The sequence below is a fragment of the Cheilinus undulatus genome, linkage group 19 (assembly GCF_018320785.1).
Source record: "Cheilinus undulatus linkage group 19, ASM1832078v1, whole genome shotgun sequence".
Classification (NCBI taxonomy): Eukaryota; Metazoa; Chordata; class Actinopteri; order Labriformes; family Labridae; genus Cheilinus; species Cheilinus undulatus.
In genome coordinates, this window is record NC_054883.1 from 33,337,636 (window position 1) to 33,359,949 (window position 22,314).

At 36.7% G+C, this 22,314-nt stretch overlaps 1 protein-coding gene across 6 annotated transcripts in view; it reads left to right on the top strand.

The window, feature by feature from the left end:
• The window catches only part of chrnd (cholinergic receptor, nicotinic, delta (muscle)), a 28,847-nt gene that overhangs the window by 1,243 nt on the left and 5,290 nt on the right, over nt 1–22,314 (top strand). The window contains exons 2-15 of one of the 6 annotated variants that reach the window (XM_041814507.1): nt 354–499; nt 580–624; nt 706–815; nt 3,190–3,345; nt 5,951–6,066; nt 6,906–7,106; nt 7,200–7,311; nt 9,955–10,069; nt 10,188–10,398; nt 10,573–10,691; nt 16,614–16,752; nt 20,554–20,699; nt 20,843–20,887; nt 20,966–21,075. In XM_041814507.1, the coding sequence (XP_041670441.1) occupies nt 354–499; nt 580–624; nt 706–815; nt 3,190–3,345; nt 5,951–6,066; nt 6,906–7,106; nt 7,200–7,311; nt 9,955–10,069; nt 10,188–10,398; nt 10,573–10,691; nt 16,614–16,752; nt 20,554–20,699; nt 20,843–20,887; nt 20,966–21,075 (1,771 nt within the window). Of the gene's footprint in view, nt 1–353; nt 500–579; nt 625–705; nt 816–3,189; nt 3,346–5,950; nt 6,067–6,905; nt 7,107–7,199; nt 7,312–9,954; nt 10,070–10,187; nt 10,399–10,572; nt 10,692–11,399; nt 13,336–16,613; nt 16,753–20,553; nt 20,700–20,842; nt 20,888–20,965; nt 21,076–22,314 lie in introns of those variants that run through there. The other 5 variants (XM_041814508.1, XM_041814509.1, XM_041814512.1 and 2 more) reach the window with 5 other exon arrangements.

Sequence of the window (22,314 nt, forward strand, 5' to 3'; positions counted from 1 at the left end):
TCCTTGGATCTTCATGAAGTTCCTCTGGATCTTAAAGATTTTATTTTTGGGGGCATTTTTGTGCCTTTATTAGATAGATGAGGACAGTGGATAGAGTCGGAAACAGGGTCAAGAGTGGGGGAGAGACGTGCGGTAAAGGGCCTCAGGCCGGATTTGAACCTGGGCCGCCCGCGTACATGGGGAGTAGGCCACCTGCTCCCCGAAGTTTCTCTGGATCTTGCTAAAGTTTGTTGTTTTTCTTTCTTTTCTTGTCCCCTAATTGTCTGCATTCATTCATAATTTGAGTGTCTGGAAGCAAAGTGTTTCTTAATAAAAATGAAAACTTGGTGAGTGTTAAAATGTTTGTGTGTCAGGGTGCTGGGGCAGGAACGAGGAGGAGCGTCTGATCCACTACCTGTTTAAAGAAAAAGAATACAACAAAGAACTTCGTCCTGCAAAGAGGCATCAGGACTCCGTCAGAGTTTATCTTGGACTAACACTCTCCAATCTCATCTCTCTGGTACGGAAAGAATCCAGGCTGACTAATAAATCCATATTTATAAATCCACCCCTGAGTTAGTTTTCTAAATTGTTTTGTAGAAAGAAGTTAACGAGACTCTGCTGTCGAATGTATGGCTTGAAAATGTAAGTTAAGAACAATCTTTTCATTGATAATATCTTTCTGAATCTTTTACTTCCACTCACTATTGATGTGTGTGTTCATAGAAGTGGTTCGACTACCGTCTGACGTGGAATTTGACAGAGTTTGATGGCATGGAGATGCTTCGTCTCCCATCCAGCATGGTGTGGCTGCCGGAGATCGTGCTAGAAAACAAGTAAGATGCAGTTCTTCTTCATGTAGCGAAGTTTAAAACAAAGGAAGCAACAATTTTTTGTCTTAGTTCTGATATCCTCTGATACGTGCTGCTGCTATATTTAGCAGAGATTGTTTTCTTGATTTCATGAAATCTTGACTCCCTTTACAGGTTTAGAAATACATATTAATAAAAATCTTATTAAATAAAGGAGAAGTTTCTCATGATTTTCCAAAGGTTTTCCAGGATCTAGCTAGAGTTTTTCAGGATCTTGAAAAACATTCCAAGGATCTCAGATCTTCCAAAGTTTTCTGGGGTTTATGGCAGTTTCAGGGGATATCAGATCTTGTAAAGGTTTCTTAGGATCTGGCAAATGTTCCTGGTATGTTGCAGATGTTTCTTAAAATCGCAAAAAGTTCCTAACATTCTGATATCTTGCAAGTTTCCCAGGATTGCAGTTCTGTCAAACGTATTTCAGGATATCACAGGATCTCATGATCAGATTATTGCAAAAGCTGCAGAGGATTTGATCCTTGAAAAATATTTTCAGGATCTTTCAGCACTTTCCTAAGATCTCACAAAAAAATCTCAGGATCTTTCAAAGATTCTCAAGAACCCAGATCTTGAAGTAGTTCCTCAAAATCTGAGGATGTTTTCTGTGACATTGCAAAAGAACCTGTGGATCTCTTAAAAGTTTCTCATAATCTCAGATCTTAAAAGGTTCTTCAGATTTTGCTAAGTGACCTCTGAATCTTGCAAAAAAATTCTCAGGATTGCAGTTTGCTCAAAAAATCTTCAGGATCTTGCAAACATTTCACAGGTTCTTTAACCTGACATGCCAGATGGATTTGTTTCACACATCCATCAGGGAAAGCTTCAATAGGAAACATATGAGAAAAGGAAGAGGCTTTGAAAAAAACTCTGAGTGTGACTGGATGAACGTTGTGTCCGTCACATCTCTATGGGCCAATCAGAGCAACAAAATATGTGATGTAGCAGCTATCAAGCTGTGCGTGCGCAGCTATGAGGAATAACGTGAAACATGGTGACTATATATGTAAGTACTGGAATTTTGTTGTTTTTGAAAAGAAAACAAATCACTGCTGTTCTTTGTTCTTCTTTTAATGAAGAGTTATTGTCAAGTTCTGATAAAACTTATGCTTCAGCAGCATCCACGCTAAGCTCTTCTGCCATAATTACACCGACCTCTTGCTGCTGCTTGTTTACATCATGACTCTTCTGTGCCTGAAAGTATTGCCCCTCGTCGCTGATTGGTCCTGTCACTTTCTAACCAGGCCCAAATGGTTTTGATGAGAGCTTAACAAGATGGATTCGCCAGTGAGAAACATGGAAATGGGTATATCCATCTGCTTTGCAAGGTTACAGGTTCTCACAAAAGTTGAAAAATATTTTCAGGATCTTATTAAAGTTTCCAGGAAACTCCCGAGGTATAATGTTAAGGTTGAATTTAAATGTTAGGAACAACACAAACTGAAGGCTTTATTATCAGTATTGGCAGGACAGCTGATATTTACAACCCACATATTGGCTGCAAATATTGGCCTATATAGTGGCTGTATGTACAAATATACCTGTGCAGGACCAACAGACATACATCAGCTAAAGTCTTTATCTGGTCCATTATTTTGTTGCAGGCTGGAGGATTGGCATTTTAGATGAATCTACTGATTGCAGTGGTTAGAAATGTGTTCTTCTCTTTTCTTGTTTTAAATGTACTTTATTTTTATATTTTTGTTTTTATAACGCATGGAACAATAAACAGACAGGGTCATTGCATAACAGACAGAATGTTTTGTCAGCACATACTATTGAGCTTAAACTACATACAAAATAAAATAAAACAAATAAAAATTTACAATAAGGTGCGCAAGTCAGTATTTCCTTGGTCTCCTTTTACAAGTCAAATGATGTCCCTTCAGCTCAAAAGTCTCCTGAGAGGTATTCTAGAACAGATTTCACAAAGAACCAAGACATCACTTCAGGGATAAAATTATTTGATTGGTCTGGACTTCAAAGTAATTTTAGGTCTTCAGTCGTATGCAAGTAATAGAGCTTAATGAATAATATGAAAAGTAAAGAGTATGTTACTTGAATATACTTCTAAAACTGTATGTTTACTTTTTCTGGATTTATTTTGCTCTTGCCCCCTACAAGTTTCCCATATTGCATAAAAAAACCCAAACTAGCAGTAAGACTTGTAAAAACTTAACTAAAACTTAGCATTTTTTACAAATTTTTGACTGAACTAAATGAACAAACCAGCTGGAAAAAAATAATTATACTTCACTGAAACTGATCAAAAAAAAAGAAAAAAAATATTAAAAATATCCAACACTACCATCACTTTGCTTCCTATCTTTTCTTTCTCTACCAGCAATGATGCCAGGTTTAAGGTGGCCTACTACTGTAATGTCCTGGTAAGATATGATGGTCTCATCGAGTGGATTCCTCCTGCCATTTTCCGCTCCTCCTGCTCAATCAATGTCAACTACTTCCCCTTTGACTGGCAGAACTGCACTCTCAAATTTGTGTAAGAAACTCAAACCTGAAAATGGCATGTAATATCTTGCATGGCTAAGCTGCAGTACATTTAAAGTACTGATACTAAATGTTTATGTTTCTGTAAAGATGTGACAAAAAAAACAGTCTGTTCAAGATCAAACTTCAGCTCGACAGTGTTGGTGCTTTCACACTTGCACTAAACGTGACACTTATGGGTGTTTTTCGCATGGTGAAGAGATCTCTAAACCCAGTTAGGCCCTTGATATAGGCCCCTGCTACTCAATGTGTGAATCCAGATTCTCTACCCTAGCTGCCTGAATCAGATGCCAAATTATGCTACAGTGATCAGTGCACCCTAAATAACCTGATATCTCTGCTTTCTGCAGTGTAGTGTCTAACAACCTTTTCCTTCTATATAGCTAGCTAAATTCTGTGCCAATATACTGAAGAAAAACTTCCTTTTATATTCAGGAGTGAAATAGTTCAAAACTGGTTTAGGTCAGAGGACTCCTTCTCCATGGGAATCAATCTGTTCTTTGTTAAAAAAGCAACTTTATGATGTTGATTGCTGCTCTGGTCTCTGATAAACTAATATTCCTCTCTAAATTGCTAGCTAATTACTGTGCCGACTTACTAAAGAACCCCCCCCCCCGAACAATTTGTTCTACATTAAAACTTCAGCATGACAATATTTCTTCCTGCATTGTAGGGTCTAATAAACTATTCCTTTCAAATTTATTTGGCTAAATTCTATGCAGATATACATAAGAAAAACTTCCTCTATAGATTCAGGAGTTGAATAATTCAAAATTGGTTTAGGTGAGAGGACTCCTTCTGCTTGGGAATCAATCTGTTCCATAGTAAAACTTGAATTTTATGATATTGGTGCTCTCGCATTGGCACAAAACCACTAAAAGTTTTGAGGGTTCCTAGAATTTTTCGCTCGACTCATCCTGGATTTTTTCCTGTTGGGGCCTATGTCAAATTTCTGTATGAATCCAGGGTGGGTTGACGGGAGAGCATAGCAGGAAGTTTTAAGGGAAATTTACCTCAAACAATCCAATCAAATCGATAGAAAACCAAAACATCAGTCTTCTCCCAGACGTCATCAGCTACATTTGTACATAAGCCAGCTCTATCCTTTGCAAACGCTATTGGGGCAAGACTTTATCTAAAATGAATCATTTTTGGTCTTATAAATGTATTTTTATTTTATTATTTTTTTTAAATGTACCTAAATGTTATCCTTTTGCAGTAAGCTCAGTCACAGTTCCTTATGCTACAACCAAGCTCGAGGTGGTTATAAAGATATTTTGGCTGCATATTTCTGCTGCTGTCATGTTGCCCATCACTGGATTAGATGCCAATAGGCTCTGTCATAAGTGGTGAAATCAAGTGCAGGAAACTGGCCTTGTGTTTTGATTCTCAAAATTGCATTGTCAAAGATCTGATTGGCATGACCCTGAGCCAGTGTTAATTTTGGTAGCTATTTTTTATTTTAGTCTTAATTTTAGTCATTATGTAGTATTTAGTTTTTGCCTACTCACAGTTAAGTGCTGATTTGTACCACAGACAATGCATAAAAAGACAGGTAAGTGTCTCAATTAAGCGGACAAGAGGCTGGCAACTTCAAATTAAGTTTACATTTATTCATGTTTCTAGTAGATAAAAATTCCAGTCAGACCAATTTTATAGAAGGCAAACATACACAGTAGCAATAAAACAAATGGTCTATAATGCACTAAATGGGGCATGCCGCTGCTACAAAAATGTGCAAAATTGCTTCCAGAATCTCATTTGATGCAGTAGTAAAAAAAATCTATATATTAACAGTAGATGCTCTTTAATACTTCACACCGTCCCATATGAATTTAAACTCGCACGGCAAAATTTGGATAAATCACTACAATTAAAAAAAACAAAAAAACATGGAGTTTGATTTGAATATAAAACTTCATTAATGTCAAGTGTAAAAAAAACACCAAATAAAACTTAACATAAATACATTCAAATAAAAAATACAATAGCTTATTTGAATAAATAAATATAAATACATAAATAAGAAATTAGGTTGAATAAATAAAGTAGGTAACTACATCAAAAGGAGTAACAATTTTGTTAAGTTTTGTTCCCGCAGAGTTTGCACCCTTTCCAGAGGCATTTTATTTTACGGGGCTTCCAAAAGAAAAAAGGCCTACAATTGATATACCGATATATTTTTGCTATATCCTGATACACGATATATATTGTGATATTTTGAAATGGCCTCTCAGCAGCTGTATAATGTTTAATTCAGCCCCAAATGACACTAGTTTGGTGATTGAAATAGACTGTTCAATTGGATTTTTAATAAAATTGTATGCAGAAGGTAAAAATCAATATAAAGTCAAATTTAGCAGTTTTATTTTGAAAAGGACTTTACTCAATCTTTTAATAATTAATCAAAAATAACTGAATGTATGGGAAACACTGTTTTTCCTCATGAGGCCGATAAAATCACCTCAAACCATTCTGACCTTCCTTATGAAAAGGGCTGTAATCCATTACAAAAAAAATCACTGCACCTGTGTCTTAAAAGAAATCCAGAATCTACAAGATGATCATCAACTTTTATTCTGCATGTTGCTTTGCAGTTCTCTGACCTACAACGCCAAAGAGATCACGATGCTTCTGAAGGAGAAAATAGATGAAAAGACTGAAGTCAATATCACAGTTGAGTGGATCAATATAGACCCCGCTAGCTTTACTGGTGAGTGCAGTGGTCACGTTGATGGAATATCCTACATCTTTGACTTTTTTTTTCTTTTACAAGGATGTCAAAATTGGAGGGTTGTCCTTCACTTTGATGGACTAGAATCACTCTAGGTGGTTAACCACACCACTTGAACTGTCACACTGCCATTCATCAATCACAAGGAAATATGGAAAATACTGTATGTTTACTGTAAAGGTGTGGGATTTTTAGGCCTGTAAGTCTTTGTTTTTTAAATGATTGCCTTTGTATGATTATTAAACCATATAATAAAATTCTACATTTTTTTAAATAAAATTGTGTGAATGCCATGACATTTGCCAACAACCACATCAGAGCAGTGATAAAGTTCACAATATTGTTTTTATATAGAATGATTGATTACTTTTTTTGTTGAGAAACACACAAGATGAAGAACTTAAAAAATAATTTTAAATCACAGTTGCAATATTGGGGGGAAAAAATCATTGGATTATTGTCCCAAATTGTTCAGCCCTATTTAAAACACACAAGGTATGTACTGTTACAAATCTCTTAACCCTCTGAGACCAACGTTGTATACAACAAGAGACACGTTGTAAAATGTTCAATAACCTTTTAACCATAAGTCATAGCCACTTACTATTTTTCCTTTGGAAGCCATCAAGTGCCATCCTAATGACTTTTCTAGTGAGCCTGGAACTTGGGTGACTTTCTTGGGCCTTTAAAGATTAAATCCACACATATTGAAAATCTCTTTATCCAATTTCAATCCATTTTTAATCATTTCTACCGCCAGCTTATTAGACCCTCATCAGCCTTCATCAGACTTTCCCTCTTGTTTTCTTTGTTGTCAGAAAACGGCGAGTGGGAGATCATCCACCGACCAGCCAAGAGGAACACCTACGAGCACATTCCCATGGAGAGCAACAAACACCAGGACATCACCTTCTACCTGATCATCAAACGCAAACCTCTCTTCTACATCATCAACATCATCATCCCCTGTGTGCTCATCTCCTTCCTGGCTACACTTGTCTACTACCTGCCTGCTGACAGTGAGCGCACAAAGTTCTGCTTTAACAACAGTCTCTGTTATTTTAGCTGCAGACTCTTTAGCTACATTCAGCGATGCGTGTTTATGTTTTTAGGTGGTGAGAAGATGACTCTGTCCATCTCTGTGCTGCTGGCTCAGTCTGTCTTCTTACTGCTGATTTCTCAACGGCTACCGGAAACATCCATGTCTGTTCCACTTATTGTCAAGTAGGTAAAAAAATTAAATATAAATGAGCGAAATGTTATTTTTGTAGAGTTGCAGCTTTATTGCATTTTACGTTGATAATTTAAGAAGTATCAGGACTGAAAATTGCATCATTACACAATAAAAAAAGGCATGTGCAACAGCCACAACAGGACGTGTGATGGAAGTTGCTATCAATACACAACTTTGTATTTTCATTTTTTTTTCCATGAAGCTCAAACATAATCCAGTATCCAAAGAGAAAATACACACAAAAACAAATTACAACAAATATATAATGGATACAATACACTTGAGGAATAGTCATGTGTATAAAAAAAAATCCTTCCTGTTATTTTTTTTTCTTTTTCATTTTACTTGAAACAAACTATAAACATCTGAACAGAAGATGTCACACTTACTCATCACATTACTAACTTTTGGTAGTCCAGTATAAATAGATAGAAATCTGTTTAAACTTAGAGCAAGTCTGGTCTCCTTGAACATCTAGTGGAATCGAGATTTGAAATACATTTCCTAGATACTTATGTACTTCATGCCAATAGGATTTTAGTGTTGGACAGCTCCACCTTATGTGGTAATGATCTGCTACATTTGAACTACACAACCTTCGGCAGTTTTTTCCCACACCTTGACGTTTCTTCTGAGCAGGAGTAATAACATCATGACATGTTACCATTCTTCCTTATCTTTCCCATTTCTTTTTAACATGCAGGGTATTTGAGTTTAAAGAGTTCTGAAAGCTTTTCTATAATCTGGATATTATTCTGCTTTCGCTCCCAGATTCATAGGTTTTCACCAAAATGTTTAATATGTCATTATGCATTTTTCCAAGACCTTCTGACAATATTTCACTTAACTGATGTCTTATTTGTAAATATCCAATGAAGTCTTGGTTGTCTAGTTCATTGTTTCCCAACCATTTTTCCTTGGAGCCCCTCTTACGTGTACCTAAGAAAAGCGGGGCCCCCCAGGACCCAAGAGAGAAGAAACAGTGACATCCTGACATCAAAAATAACCACTGATTTTAATTTCTTTACTTATAAGACCCTAAAAAAAAGGCCTATGCATGTGTATCTTCTCAAAAGACCTTTGTATAAAATACAAACTGCTTTATCACGGTTTAAATCAAAATTTGCAAATCTAATTTTTGCAGCCTCAGATCAGACAAAGCCTTGCGCCCCCCCCTAAGATCTTTATTCAGAAACAATTAATCCATAGTAGCAGATTCTGAATAGGAGGGAGCAACTATCTTTAAGCTTTAAAGGAGGAGGCTGATATGGAGGAGGTGAAACTTTGCCAGCAACAGCGTAATGCATCAACATTGATGCAGACAGGGATTCGTGAGCAGTATGTCATCTTTAAAAGGACCGCTGTGTTGAGAGAAATAGCTGTGATTGGCTGTAGGGGCTGGGAGGTGGTAACTGGTGTCATCTGGCTATCAGCCTATGGGGTATGACTTAAGTAAACTAACACTGAGCTTTATCAAGATTAGATAGAATGAACTAGGGCAGAATGATTTAAGAATATATCTAATTGCAATTATTGTTGCTCATATTGAAAATTTAATATCAGTTGCTTTATTGAGTGAGGATTATTGTTTTTATGTCATTTGTTTTGTTTAAGAAAAATGTGCATAGAACACGAAATGGACAATATTTGTAAACCATTTTATAAAAAATGACACAAATGTTTGCAAAATGTGCATAAAATCTCTGCTGCAAAATGAATGTATTAAACATACTTCAAGGTAAAGCAATATTGCAACATCTGAGTAATTGCCTAGCCCTACTCTGCACCAGATTTTTAAGGTTAATCTTTTTTCCAAGGGTTGTTTTTATCTGTAAGGTTATCAGTCAGTTTATTGTCTGCTATCACGGCTTGTAATGGTGGTCCTACTTGTATGGTAAAAGATGTGGAAAACTTCTATTTCTTTCCACCTCGCCTTAAAATGTGAATCACAAAGACAAAACCAAAGGTCTTAGTTGGGCTGCATTGTAATAATTTTCAAGATTAGGCAACGCCATACCCCCCTTTTTCTTTTTTGATAATTGCATAACCTTAACCTTTATTCTTGGTTTCTTACCCATCCAAACATAGCTGGAGATCCCATTCCACAAACTGGCTCAGTAATAATTTCAATTGCTAAAGAGTGGAAAAGATATAGCAGGTGAGGCAAGATAAACATTTTCACAGATTCAGTCCTTGATGTTAAACTTAAGAATGGTAGATGATTCCATCTGCAATTTACAACTTTTTAATCCAAAAATATATATTAAAAAGTTGTGCATTCATATATCTTTTGAAAATTAATCATTTTGCTCTTATTTTGTAGAGTGGCCCTAAAATGCCATCTTATGATACAAATACAGCTGCATTTCAAAAATTTAGAATGAAAATAAAAAGTTCAGTTTCTCCTATAATTTAACTCAGAAGCGAAACTTTCATATATTCTACCGTCATCATTACAAAGTGAAATATTTAATGACTTTTTTCTGGTTTTATCATGATGATTACAGCTTACAGCTCATACAAATGAAAAATCCACTATCCCAAAATATTGAATCTGGAATATATGAATGTTTTTGAATTAAATTACAAGAAAAAATGAACTATTTCATGATATTCTAATGTTTGCATGTCAGATACCTATTGTTCATCATGGTGTTGGTGACGGTGGTCGTGTTGAACTGCGTGGTTGTCCTCAACCTCCACTTCAGGACGCCGAGCACACATGTCACGTCTGAGTGGACCAAGAGGGTAACAAACACACACTCATAATAACACACAGCTACAAATACAGTCTGCACGGTTTAAACAAAACTTCATGAAAATTATGAGTTTAAAAATGTAGCTTTTATTTCCTCTGTCTCCGCAGGTCTTTCTAGAGCAACTGCCCCGCCTCCTGCATATGTCCCGCCCAGCAGAGACGGAGCCATACTTGGATACAGCAATGCCACGGCAATCCAGCTCAGTGGGCTACATCGCCTCAGCGGAGGAGTATTACAGCGTCAAATCCCGCAGCGACCTGATGTTTGAGAGACAGTCTGTGAGACACGGACTGATGGCCAGACCCACACATGCAGCCAGTAAGTCAAATCAGATCAAAACATAAACATAAATATAGAGCCATGTGACTATCTAATATTTAACCCAACTCTGAACGTTCTGTCAACCTCATTCCAAAGAGCTTGCCCTTTCATTTCCTCCAATCAGAGAAACTTTCAGTCATTTCTTGATTTGTTCCTACTGTTTTCCTGTAGTTGTGAAACCTCCAGAGGATGACGGTATGACAGATCAGCTGTATGCGGAGATCAAACCAGCTGTGGATGGAGCAAACTACATTATCAAACACATGCGCAGCAAGAGCGACTACAACGAGGTGAGAGGGGCTACCTGGTGGACATAATTTACACAGATGCAGCTTTTACTAGCTTGATTGTACAGCTACGTAGCTACCAAATAGGTAAAACCTCTGCAGGACTGAAGGAAATCAGCCTTATTTCTAAATTTTATGAAAACAGAAAAACTTGTTGTATTTAGCCCCAGGGGAGTCCGTGATGGCCCTCTTAAAGGTACAGTGCATAATATTTAGCCTAGTCGCGTTTAGTAAAACAAACAAACTTGGTTAAATGAAACATGATGCCTATGGGTAGGAATTTTTGCATTTTGCATGTTTCTATGGTGCCACAGAAGCGACCAAATAAAAGATACACTTTTTTTTTAATTCCACTGGTTGCCACAGTTTTCATCAGAGAAACATGCAAAATGCAAAAATTAAAGATGGCGGCGCCCGTGGAGGGGACCCTCCCCATGTATGAGTTGATTACTTATTCTGAGTTAATATAAAAAAAACACATTTTTTCAGGTGGATAAACACTAATTAGGATAGACCTACCTATAGACATCATGTTTTATTTAACCAAGTTTGTTTGTTTTACTAAATGGTACTAGGCTAAATATTACACACTGCACCTTTAAGACTAGCTTTTTGTTTTGAATTGAAGATTCTGTTTAATAAATCAGGACCTCATGATCAGAGGCTGTGCTAGACTTTTTTGCTGTCCATCATTCGAGGTTGTCTTTGCAGGAGAAAGGTAACTGGAGAGGAATTGCTCGTACGGTGGACCGTCTGTGTCTCTTCCTGGTGACCCCGGTGATGACCCTCGGCACCATCATCATCTTCCTCACGGGAATCTGTAACCACCCTCCACACCTGCCCTTCAAAGGAGATTCACACGACTACAGAGAGGAGAACCCACGACTGCTGTAACACTTTAATCACAACACAGAGTCATGTGGCTTCCTCAGTGTTGGAATCTTGACAACAATACAATGCACCAGTGCTATGCACCAAAATTCTCTACAGGTTGTTTGCATTCAGGTGATTACAATGGCACATTAAAGTCAGATGGGGGGCAGAAAGAGAAGAATGGCAGGTAGGAATCAATTGAAAACGAGAAAAGTTAGTATGTTAAAGCTCAAGGTGGACCTGCGCGCTGCAGTTATCAGATTTTTACATACATTGGCTATGATCTCTATACTTCATAAAAAACGGGAATTTTTTCCATGGCTTAACTGATTTTCTTGGCCTGGAGGTGATCAGTATCATGAATTACTCAGTCCTGCTGACGTACTACTACATGTCTTGCCAGATGAAAGGAGACAAGAGTCATGAGGAGTCTAGGACTGAGCTTAGAGGCTAGTTGCGCCACTTTAACAGCTTTTCTCCCTCGTTTTGTCATAAACATGCTTTAAATAGAAAATCTGGTCAACTATAAGCAAAAAATCCTTGTGGAGTAAGTGACTGAGTAATGATGTTTTGTTTTAGAGCCTGTTTTCTTTGGTGTTTTTCAAACTTGAATTTGAAGTAAAAACAAAATCAGTATGTTGTTGTTTTGACTTTTTTGTATGTGGGTTGAATAAATTTCCTGTCCAGCAGACATCCTGGTTTTATTTTTTTAAATGAAATGCCTGTTTTTGATAGCCAGGGGCCAGAGGGTCAGTGTATTTTCTGGCAGTTACATTTCTTGTTTGAAACCAGCCTCACAAATCAGGAGAAACTCTTGTTATACCATTTTTCAGTTTTTGACAGAAAGTGGATAAACAAGTTGTTTTCTAATTTTTAATAAAAATCAGAAAGGAGTGAAAAACATGCCACTTTTTTTTGTTTTTTCAGTCACACAAACGAAAACAAAAAGCTAAATTTTAAGAAAGGAGTCTGTATTCTGATTTTTTTTCTATTCCATTTTTAGTTTCCTTATTTTGATAAAAGACTTGAAGAAAAGGAAATCACATGACCCAATGGGAAAGGTGAACATTTCAAAATTAAAGCCTCCATTTGAAAATAAAAGCCATCCATTGTGTTTTACAGCATAATAACCAGCCTAATTGCTCTACATACAATCTATGTTATATTATGTAAACTGTAAATGTACTGGTGAATTAATGGACTATATGATTATTAGATGAAAATAAATAAACAGATCATATCTGCCTGAACTGCTGGCGGTATGTGTGCATGCTGTTTTTTTCTCTTATCTATTTTTTAATTTTACTAATTTATTTGTACACATAATATAAATAAAGCTTTCCACCAAACATACAATCATGATTTGAAAATTTGGTTTATGTACATGGATAGATGCCACCAGTAGTTCAGGCATATATGTTCTGTTTATTTGTATAATTATTTATTTTCTTTCATCTTATAATATTAATACAGTCCATTAATTCACCAGTACATTTACAATTTACTTTATTTATCATACACTGTATATAAAGCGGTTAGGCCTATTATTATACTGTAAAACATAATGGATGGTTATTATTTTGACATGGAGGCTCTTATTTTGAAATGTTCACTTTTCCCATTGAGTCACGCGATTTTCTTTTCCTCAAGTCTTTTATGAAAACATGAACCCAAAATAACTGAATTAAAAAACAACAAAAACTTGACCCCTTTGTAAAGAAGAAAAAGAAACCAAGAAAATTACCCTTTTCTGTTTTTTCCTAACCTGACATGCTGGATGGATGTGTTTCACACATCCATCTGGAAAAGCTTTAATAGGAAACGTTTGGGAAAAGGCAGAGAAACAAGGAAACGGGCATATCCAGCTGCTTTGCAAGTTTAGTTTTTTCAACGTTTTGTCAAAAACGAGTGAATGGTAACCTTGCAAAGCAGATGGATACGCCCATTTCCTAGTTTTTCACTGGCGAATACATCTTGTTAAGCTCCCGTCTGAACTGTTTGGGCCCAGTTAGAACGTGACAGGACCAATCAGCAACAAGGGGCAGTGCTTTCAGGCACGGCAGAGTTGTGACGTAAAGCTGGTGCAATTATGGAAGCAGAGATTAGCGTGGATGCTGCTAAAGCACCAGTTTTATCAGAACTTGACAACATTTCTTTGTCAGAAGTAGAACAAAGAACAGAAGTGAGTTGTTTTCTTTTCAAAAACGACAAAAGTCAAGTACTTACATGTTTATAGTCGCCATGTTTTGTGTTTTTCGGTAGCTGCGCATGCGCAGTTTGATAGCAGCTGCATCTTGTGTTTTGTTGCTCTGATTGGCCCGTAGCGATGTGACAGAGAGCGTTCATCCAATCGCATTCCGAGTTTTTTTCAAAGCCTCTGCCTTTTCTCAGACGTTTCCTATTGAAGCTTTCCCAGATGGGTGTGTGAAACACATCCATCGGTGTGTCAGGTTAAGCAAATGGCTAATTTTGCCCATTTTCTGCAAAAAACAAAGAAAAGGAATAACAAAGAGTTTGTCCTGATTTCTGAGGCTGGTCTCAAACAGGAAAAGAAACTGCCAGAAAGGTCAGTGTATTTTCTGGCAGATCCTTTTCTTGGATTCAAGGTGTACCATGTGAAACTGTCTGATCTTGGTTGTTTAGAGTTGTAATCCGTGTCTACTGTTGTTTCTGTGTGCTTTTAAGACTTTTCTCTCAGAAAAGTTTGTTTTGATTTTTCACAATTTGAATGGTGAGAGCTGTTTACAGCGCAAAGCATTAGCACTTTGATAGTCCTTTTCAATGCAGAAATCACTTCCTGCCCCCCATCTGGGAGCTCCTTGCTGTGACATGACTTTACCTGCAAACAACCTCTACTTAATATTTTTCTGCGACTCTCTTCTTCTTCCACAAAATTAAACCCCTTCAAACATCAAAATGTAAAGCTTAGTTAGGACAAGACCGTAATATTTTTTGAGATTGATATCATTCAAACTTCCCTAAATATTCAACAATTTCTGTGAAATTTGTCGGATTTAAATGGATGGAATGTTCAAATTTTCAGTTTTCCACCCTCATTCAAACCCTTAAAACTCAAATATACAATTTTGCATACTGCAGCATATTCTATGAATTTTGCAAAGGATCTTGAAATCTAGAACAGGTTTCACAGGATTTTGTAAAATTATTTTAAGGCCTATAACAGGTCTAGAAATCTTGCAATGTGTTTTTAAGATTTTGAAACATGCACAGGATATTGCTTAAATTAAGCAGGATTTGCCTCACTTTTAGAGACTCTTGTAAGAGTTTCTGGGGATTTTGCAAAGGTTTTCAGAAACTTGCCCAAGGTCCAAAGTATTTTTTTAATTTTTCAGGATTGTAAACATGTCTAAAAGTCTTGCAAAGGTTTATAGGAATCTTGCAAGACTTTTACGATCTTGCTTGAATTTCTTAGAATTTACCGCTTTCTTATGATGTTAAGAGTTTTTCTCATGATTTTGCTGAAATTTCTTGGAAAATCTTTAAGTTCCTCAGGAACTTGCTTAATTTTCCAGACTCTGACGATCATCTAAGAGTTTCTCAGCATCGTGAAAAAGTTTCTTTGAAAATCCCAAAGTTTTTAAAGGTCTTCTGAAGGTTTCTCAGATCTTGCAAAAGGGCACAGGGTTTGCATGTGTTCCTTTGCATTGGCCAGTCTTTCAGAGGATCTTGTAAGAGTTTCTCAGGATTTTACAAACTTTTTTACCTCAAAGAAGTTTCTTGGGATCATGCCTGTTTTCAATATTTGCTAAACGTTTTAAGGATCTTTTGCAGTGATTTTTCTATTTTTTCTTGAAATTTGGCAAAAAGTGTACTTGATCTTGCAAAAGTAAATTAGATTTGGCATTCTTGTCTTGCAAACTTTTCTTGGAATTTCAAACCCTTTTATTTAGGATTTTTACAAAATATTATTATCTGGCCAGAGAATGTTTTTTCAAACTTGCTTACATTTCTAGGAATCTTTAAAAAGTTCCCGATGGTCTTGCATGTGTTTCTGAAAAAATTAAAACATTCTTTGAAGGTCTTGCAAAAGTTTCTCAAGATCTTGCAAAAGTGCACAGGATTTTGCTTGCAAGATCCTCAGAATTTGCAAATCTTTCTGAGGGTCTTCTCAGGATTTTGCAAAATGTTTTTGGGTCCACACAGCAGTTCCTCAGCATCTTGTGCATGCTTTTCATTATTTTATAATATATAATATAATACAATATATAATATAATAATATATAATAATATATAATAATTATATATAATTATATATATATATATAAAATATATATATATATATATAAATATATATATATATATATTTTTTTTTTTTTTTTGCAAAGATTTTCCAAACATTTCTTTAAATATGGAAAAAGTTGCACGATATTGCAAACTTTTCTTGAAATTTGCTCTTTTTTGAAGATCTTTTAAACCCTTCCTGAAATTTTAATATATTTATATCTATTTGGGTGTTTTGCTAAATATTGTATTCCAGCCTGAAAAAAGTTTTCGAATCTTGCAAATGTTTTTAGGATCATGCAAAATATCCTTGTGCTTTTGCAAAAAAATGTTCTCGATCTTGTATGAAATATCATAACTACAGAAGTTTTTCCTTATTGTGTGTGTTTTTATACCAAAAAGGTATAAACTCATTCAAACAAATAGTTTTTATGAATTTAGGCTGCAGCTAAATGATGAGAGGAAATCCTCACTCTGAAACATACAAATACCAAATAGAGTCATTAATTGTGGTCATATTCACTCATTATAATTTAACAAATGTTGATGCAGAAGTTTGATAGTTTGTATTTAAAATAAGAAAACTACCAAATGATTTCATTGTGCCCGTTTTAAATCATCTCCAACATCCAGGATATTTACTCTTATTAGTGTCACAGACTGTTATCCAGTAGGTCTTTACCAGGTTTCAGCTCTTTGTTTGGTTGTTGTGTTCCCCTCCTCCTCCTCTGTGTCTGTTTCCCATCCACAGAGGAGCTCAGAGCAGCTGCTGTCTTTCTGTTTTCTATTTTCTGTCCTCTGTTTCTGCAGCTGCTGCCATCACTCTCTTCTCAGGCTTTGGCAGAAGGTCGCTGGGTAAAAGGACGCCACACTTCTCAGCAGCAGTCAGCCATGAAGCTTCATCCGGCAGCTCTGGGCGCCGTGTTCCTGCTCTCCCTGCTCTCAACTGGTGAGTCACTGCTGTTTCTGTAAGTTCACAATAAAGTTATTAGAACTTTATGCTAACTTCTGAGTAAGACCATTTAAGGTTGTCTGATTTTTGTACTTTTTGCTGCAACTTGTCTGCCCTGGGACTTCAACTTTTGTCACCATCATATCAAAACAGGCATCAATACAGTTTAAAAGGCCTATCATACTAGAGTTTATTGTTTGCTGATTGTGACTATGGTTCTTGCGGTTGTTGAAGACAGAGAAGAGTTTTAATGAAAAACATTGAGGACGATTTTGATCTTGGTGAATTTTGGGGAAACAATTATCATTAATATATGAATAAAAGAATTAAAAGTCATTCGAACATGAAAAAAGCCTGTTGGTTTGGGGGAAGTTGAGTACAAGCAGATTTTAAACTTTTATTCAAGTTTTCTGACTAATATGATAATTTTCAGATTTTAAAGCAAACTAAAGACTCATTTTTTCAATCTGACTTTGAGCTGAATCTTATTTTTTTCGCTTGCCCTGTTTTACCGCTCTACATATAATCCTATTCTATTATACTAGCCAAATCCCAATAAAACTGGGACGTGAAAAAACGTAAATAAAAACAGAATACAGTGCTCTACCAGTTCTTTTCAATCTAATTCAGCTGAGTGCAGCACAAAGACGTTCCAACTGAAAAACCAAATAAGTAAGGATAGCATGTTTACCACTGTATTCCATCCCATTTTCTTCTTACAACACTCTGTAAGCATCTGAGGACGAAGTACCCTGATTTTTGAAGAATTAAAAGTGGAGTTATTTCCCATTCTTGCCTGATGTTCTTCTCAGGTTGCTCAACAATGCAGTATTTCTGGTGTTGTATATTGTACCTCATAGTATGCTGTATATTTTCAGAGGGTGACAGGTCTGGACTGCATACAGACCCATCCAGGCCTGCCCTCTTTTACTGTGAAGCCATAGTGTTGTAAATAAGCAGGGGTGTCCCTGAAAAAGACATCCTGATGGAAGCTGATGTTGCTCCAGAACCTGTATTAACCTCTCAATATTAATGCTGCCATCACAGATGTGCAAGTGACCCATGCCATGGGCACTAATACTTCCCCACACCATGACAAATGCTGGCTTTAGAACTTTATGTTTAGGCCCTTTTTCTCTTTAGCCTGGATGACTTGACAGACATTATTTCCAAAAACACTCTGAATATGGACTCATCAGACCACAGAACAGTTTTCCACTTTAGGTCAGTCCATCTCAGATGAACTTGGGTCCAGAGAAGTGGGCGGAGCCTGTTGATATTGCTGATATGAGGCTTTGTCTTTGCATGGCAGAGTCTTAACTTTCATTTGTAGATCCAGTGATGTTCTCTGTTAAATGACAGCGGTTTCTGAAGTGTTCCTGAGCCCATGTTGTAATATCAATCACAGTTCATGGTTTTTAATGCAGTGCCAACTGAGGGTTCAAAGGTCATAGCTATTCAGCTCTGATTTTCAGCCTTGCCCCTTACCTGAAGAGATTTCTCCAGATTCTCTGAAACTTTTGTTAGTATTTTGGACTGCAGATGGTCAAATCTCTACATCCCTTGCAGATGCATGTTGAGGATCTTTCATAAACTATTGGACTATTTGCCCACACAGTTTTCACAACACAGAGAACCTGTTATATTGTTGACTGTGATTGACTGAGTCCTTCAGGAGTGCATCTTTTATTCTACCTTTTATTCTACTTTTGCACCTGTGACCAGTTATCTCACTTACCAGCCGTTTGAGTATTCCACAACTCTCCCAGTCCTTTCTTACCCCCATCCCAACTTTTTCAGAATGTGTGGCAGGCATCAAATTCAGGATATGTGAATTTGTTGGACAAGATGAGCAGTCTGAATATAAACCTGGGCTTTAGGGGTTTTTGACAGATTTAAAAACAGAAAATAATTTTGGTTTCACTGTAGCTTCAACATTTCATGGCTGACTGTTGCTGAGTTTTGACTTCATTACAAGTTGAGGTGTGTGCAACAGAACAACCAACATGGCGGTGAGATAAACACATTTGAAGGAAAACATCTAAATGTTTGTTTCAGTGAGTGAATGCCTGTTGGTGTCACAGCAGCAGTGGTAGTTTTCTGAGCAGCTGTCATCAAAGCCTGAAATATGATCGGCATGAAAGTATTCACACACACACTGTGTTTGTCTTCCTGTGTGAGTAGGCCATGGTATTCATCATTAACAGAATATTTATATCACTGTAGTATAAACAAACTTGATTTTAAAGCTGAACTCTGAAAACTATGTCTCTCTAGGGGTCTTTTTTGTTTGTTTTATTTGGGTCTGGTGAATTTTCTGCATTCAGAAGGGAAATGGAGGAAAGTTCTGTTGGTAAAAGCCAAAAACTTTTGAGATGCACCATAGAGACTGGGATAATTAGGGCTGATAAAAATGTATAAAATAAAAATTAGCTGATGCAGATACTGATGCGGCTTTCCCTTACTTCTTTTGGCTTAAGACTTTGTCCTTTGCTAGGCAGGTATTTTTGAAAACGGAGGTTTTCCTCCATTTTTCAAGAAATAATCCCATCCACATGTGCCATACTATCAAATACATCCTGAATTAATTCCTTCAATGACTTTAACATTTCAGGATTATCCCACCAACCCGAAAACCTGGTCTTGTCAAAAACAGCTCACAGATTGTTGTCTCTATTCTTGAGACCTAACCTGATGCACCAGATGGATTTGTGTCACACATTCATCTGGTAAACTCTCATAGACAGTGTTTGGGAAAGGACAATGCCTTTGAAAAAAAAAACTCAGACGGTGATTGGATGAACGTTCTGTCTGTCACATCTTTATGGACCAATCAGAGCAACAAAATGTGACGTAACCGCTACCGAGCTGCACCCCTATGGAGGAGTAAACTCCATAGAAAATTGCATAATGGGAAACCTGGTGACTGTAGACATGTCAGTAGATGACTTTAGTCGTTTTTGAAAAGAAAACAACTCACTGCTGTTCTTTGTTCTTCTTTTAACAAACAAATAACTGGCACTTTAGCAGCATCCACACTAATCTTTTCTGTCATAATTGCACTGGTCTCTTGTCGCTGCTTGCATACATCATGACTCCACCACGCCCAAAAGTACTGCTCCTTGTAGCTGATTGGTCCTGTCACTTTCTAACCGGGCCCAAACGGTTCAGACGGGAGCTTTGCAAGATGAATTCACCACGAGGAAACACAGAAACAGGCGTATCCATCTGCTTTGCAAGGTTAAGGACCTGATGTATTTAGTGTAGATTTTTTTTTTAAGTTTGAAAAGTTTTTTCAGGAACCGAGTTCTCTCAAAAGTTCTGCAGGATCTCCCAGGTTCCTGCAATAGTAATAGGGATTGGATATCTCAAAAAAGGATCTTGCTACAGTTTCCTAAGATCTCCCCAAAAATCCTAGGATCTTGCAAAACTATCTCAGACTATCACAAGTTTCCCAAGATCTCAGTGTTTTTTTTTTCTTTCTTTGCCAATTTTCTAAGGATCTCTGAAGAGTTCTGTAGGGTCTAGCCAATGGATTCATGGAATCATGCAAAATATTCTAGGGATCTTACAAAAGTTTCTCTCTATATTCATAAAGTTTTACAAAATCTTACAGAAGTTTAAACATTTTGAAAACTGAATTGGGATGTTGCAAGAATGTAGAGGTCCTTCTGACGCTTCCTGGAATTCCTCAAAAAAATTCAATTTTTTGATTCAAAACACGAGTGGTTTGAAGTTGAAGACTTTCTTGATAAAAACAAGAACTTGGTGGTATTAAAATGTTTATTTGTGTGTCAGGGTGCTGGGGCAGGAACGAGGAGGAGCGTCTGATCAACCACCTGATCAAAGAAAAAGGGTACAACAAAGAGCTGCGTCCTGCCGAGAAGCAGCAGGACACCGTCAAAGTTTATCTCGCTCTCACCCTCTCCAATCTCATCTCTCTGGTATGAATCCAGGCTAACTGAGAAATCCTGATTTATGGAATAATGCAATGAAACAAAATATTGGTCATAGAAAAGTTCATTTCCTAAATGTTTGTGTCTAATCTTTAACAGACAAATCAGAGTTTTTCTCATTTGTTTTGCAGAAAGAAGTCGATGAGACTCTTCTGTCAAACGTATGGATTGATCATGTAAGTAAATAATCCCTCCAGTGATAATTCTTCCCAGAATCCTTTACTTCCACTAACTATCAATGTGTTGGCTCATAGACGTGGTACGACTACCGTCTGTCATGGAATTCGACAGAGTTTGATGGTATCGATGTGCTTCGTCTCCCATCCAGCATGGTGTGGCTGCCAGAAATTGTGCTGGAGAACAAGTGAGATAAAGTTTTACTTTCATTTATTTACGTAAAAACATGTGGGAAATGCTTGCTGCTGCTGACTTTAGCAGAGATTGTTTTACTGATTGCATTCAACCCAAACAACCTCTAAATGTTTACAGATTCACCTGAATTAAAAACTTTGATTGTCCAAAGGTTTTCCAGGATCTAGTAAGAGTTTTTCAGGATCTTTAAAAGTTTCCTGAGTCTTTAAAAAGTTTCTGAGGATCTCAGATCTTCTGAAGTTTTCTAAGTCTTATGGAAGTTTCAGGGGATCTAAAGATCCTGCAAAAGCTTCTCAGGATTGTAGTTCTCTCAAATGTTCTTTAGAATCTCACTCAATTTTCTCAGGTTCTTGCAAAAGTTGCAGAATATTTGATCCCTTGAAAATATTTAAGGATCTTGCAACAGATTCCCAAGCTCCTCCAAATACATTTCAATGATCCTGCAAAAGTGTCTCAAAGTTTCACAAGCTTTTAGTGTTCCAGATCTTTTAAAATATTCTGGGATTTGTGGGGGTTTTAGGAGATTTCAGATCTTGATAAAGTTTCTCAACATCTGGAAAAGTTTCCTGGGACTTTGCATAAGTTCTCCTAGATTCTTCAGAGTTTTCCAGGATCATGAAACATTTCTCACTCTGAAGTTTTCTGTTTCTTATGGGAGTTTCCTGCAAAAGTTCTGACTAAATTTTCTCAGATTCTTGTGAAAATGGTTGCTGAGAATTTCAGCCCATAAAGTATATTCGGGATCTTGCAACAGTTTCCAAAGATCTTCCAACAACTTGTCAGGATTCTGCAAAAGTTTTCAAAATCTCACACATTTGTAAAGTTCCATACCTTGCAAATTTTTCTGGAATTTACGGGAGATTTCAAATCTTGATAAAGTTTCTTAACATCCGACCAACTTTCCTGAAACTTTGCAAACATTTTTCTAAATTCTCCAAAAGTTTTCCAGGATCTTGAAAACGTTTCTGAGAACCTCAGATCTTCTGACGTTTCTGGATCTTATGGGAGTTTCAGGGGATCTCAAGAGCCAGAAAAGGTTTTTGAGGATTATAGTTCTCTCAAGATCTCTGCAGAACCTCAATAAATTTTCCCAGGTTATTGCAAAAGGTGCAGAGAATTTCAACCCATAAAATATTTTCAGGATCTTTCAACAGTTTCCCAAGATCTTCCAAAACCATGCAAAGATCCTGCAAAGTTTTTCAAAATCTCACAGGTTTCTAAGGCTCTATAT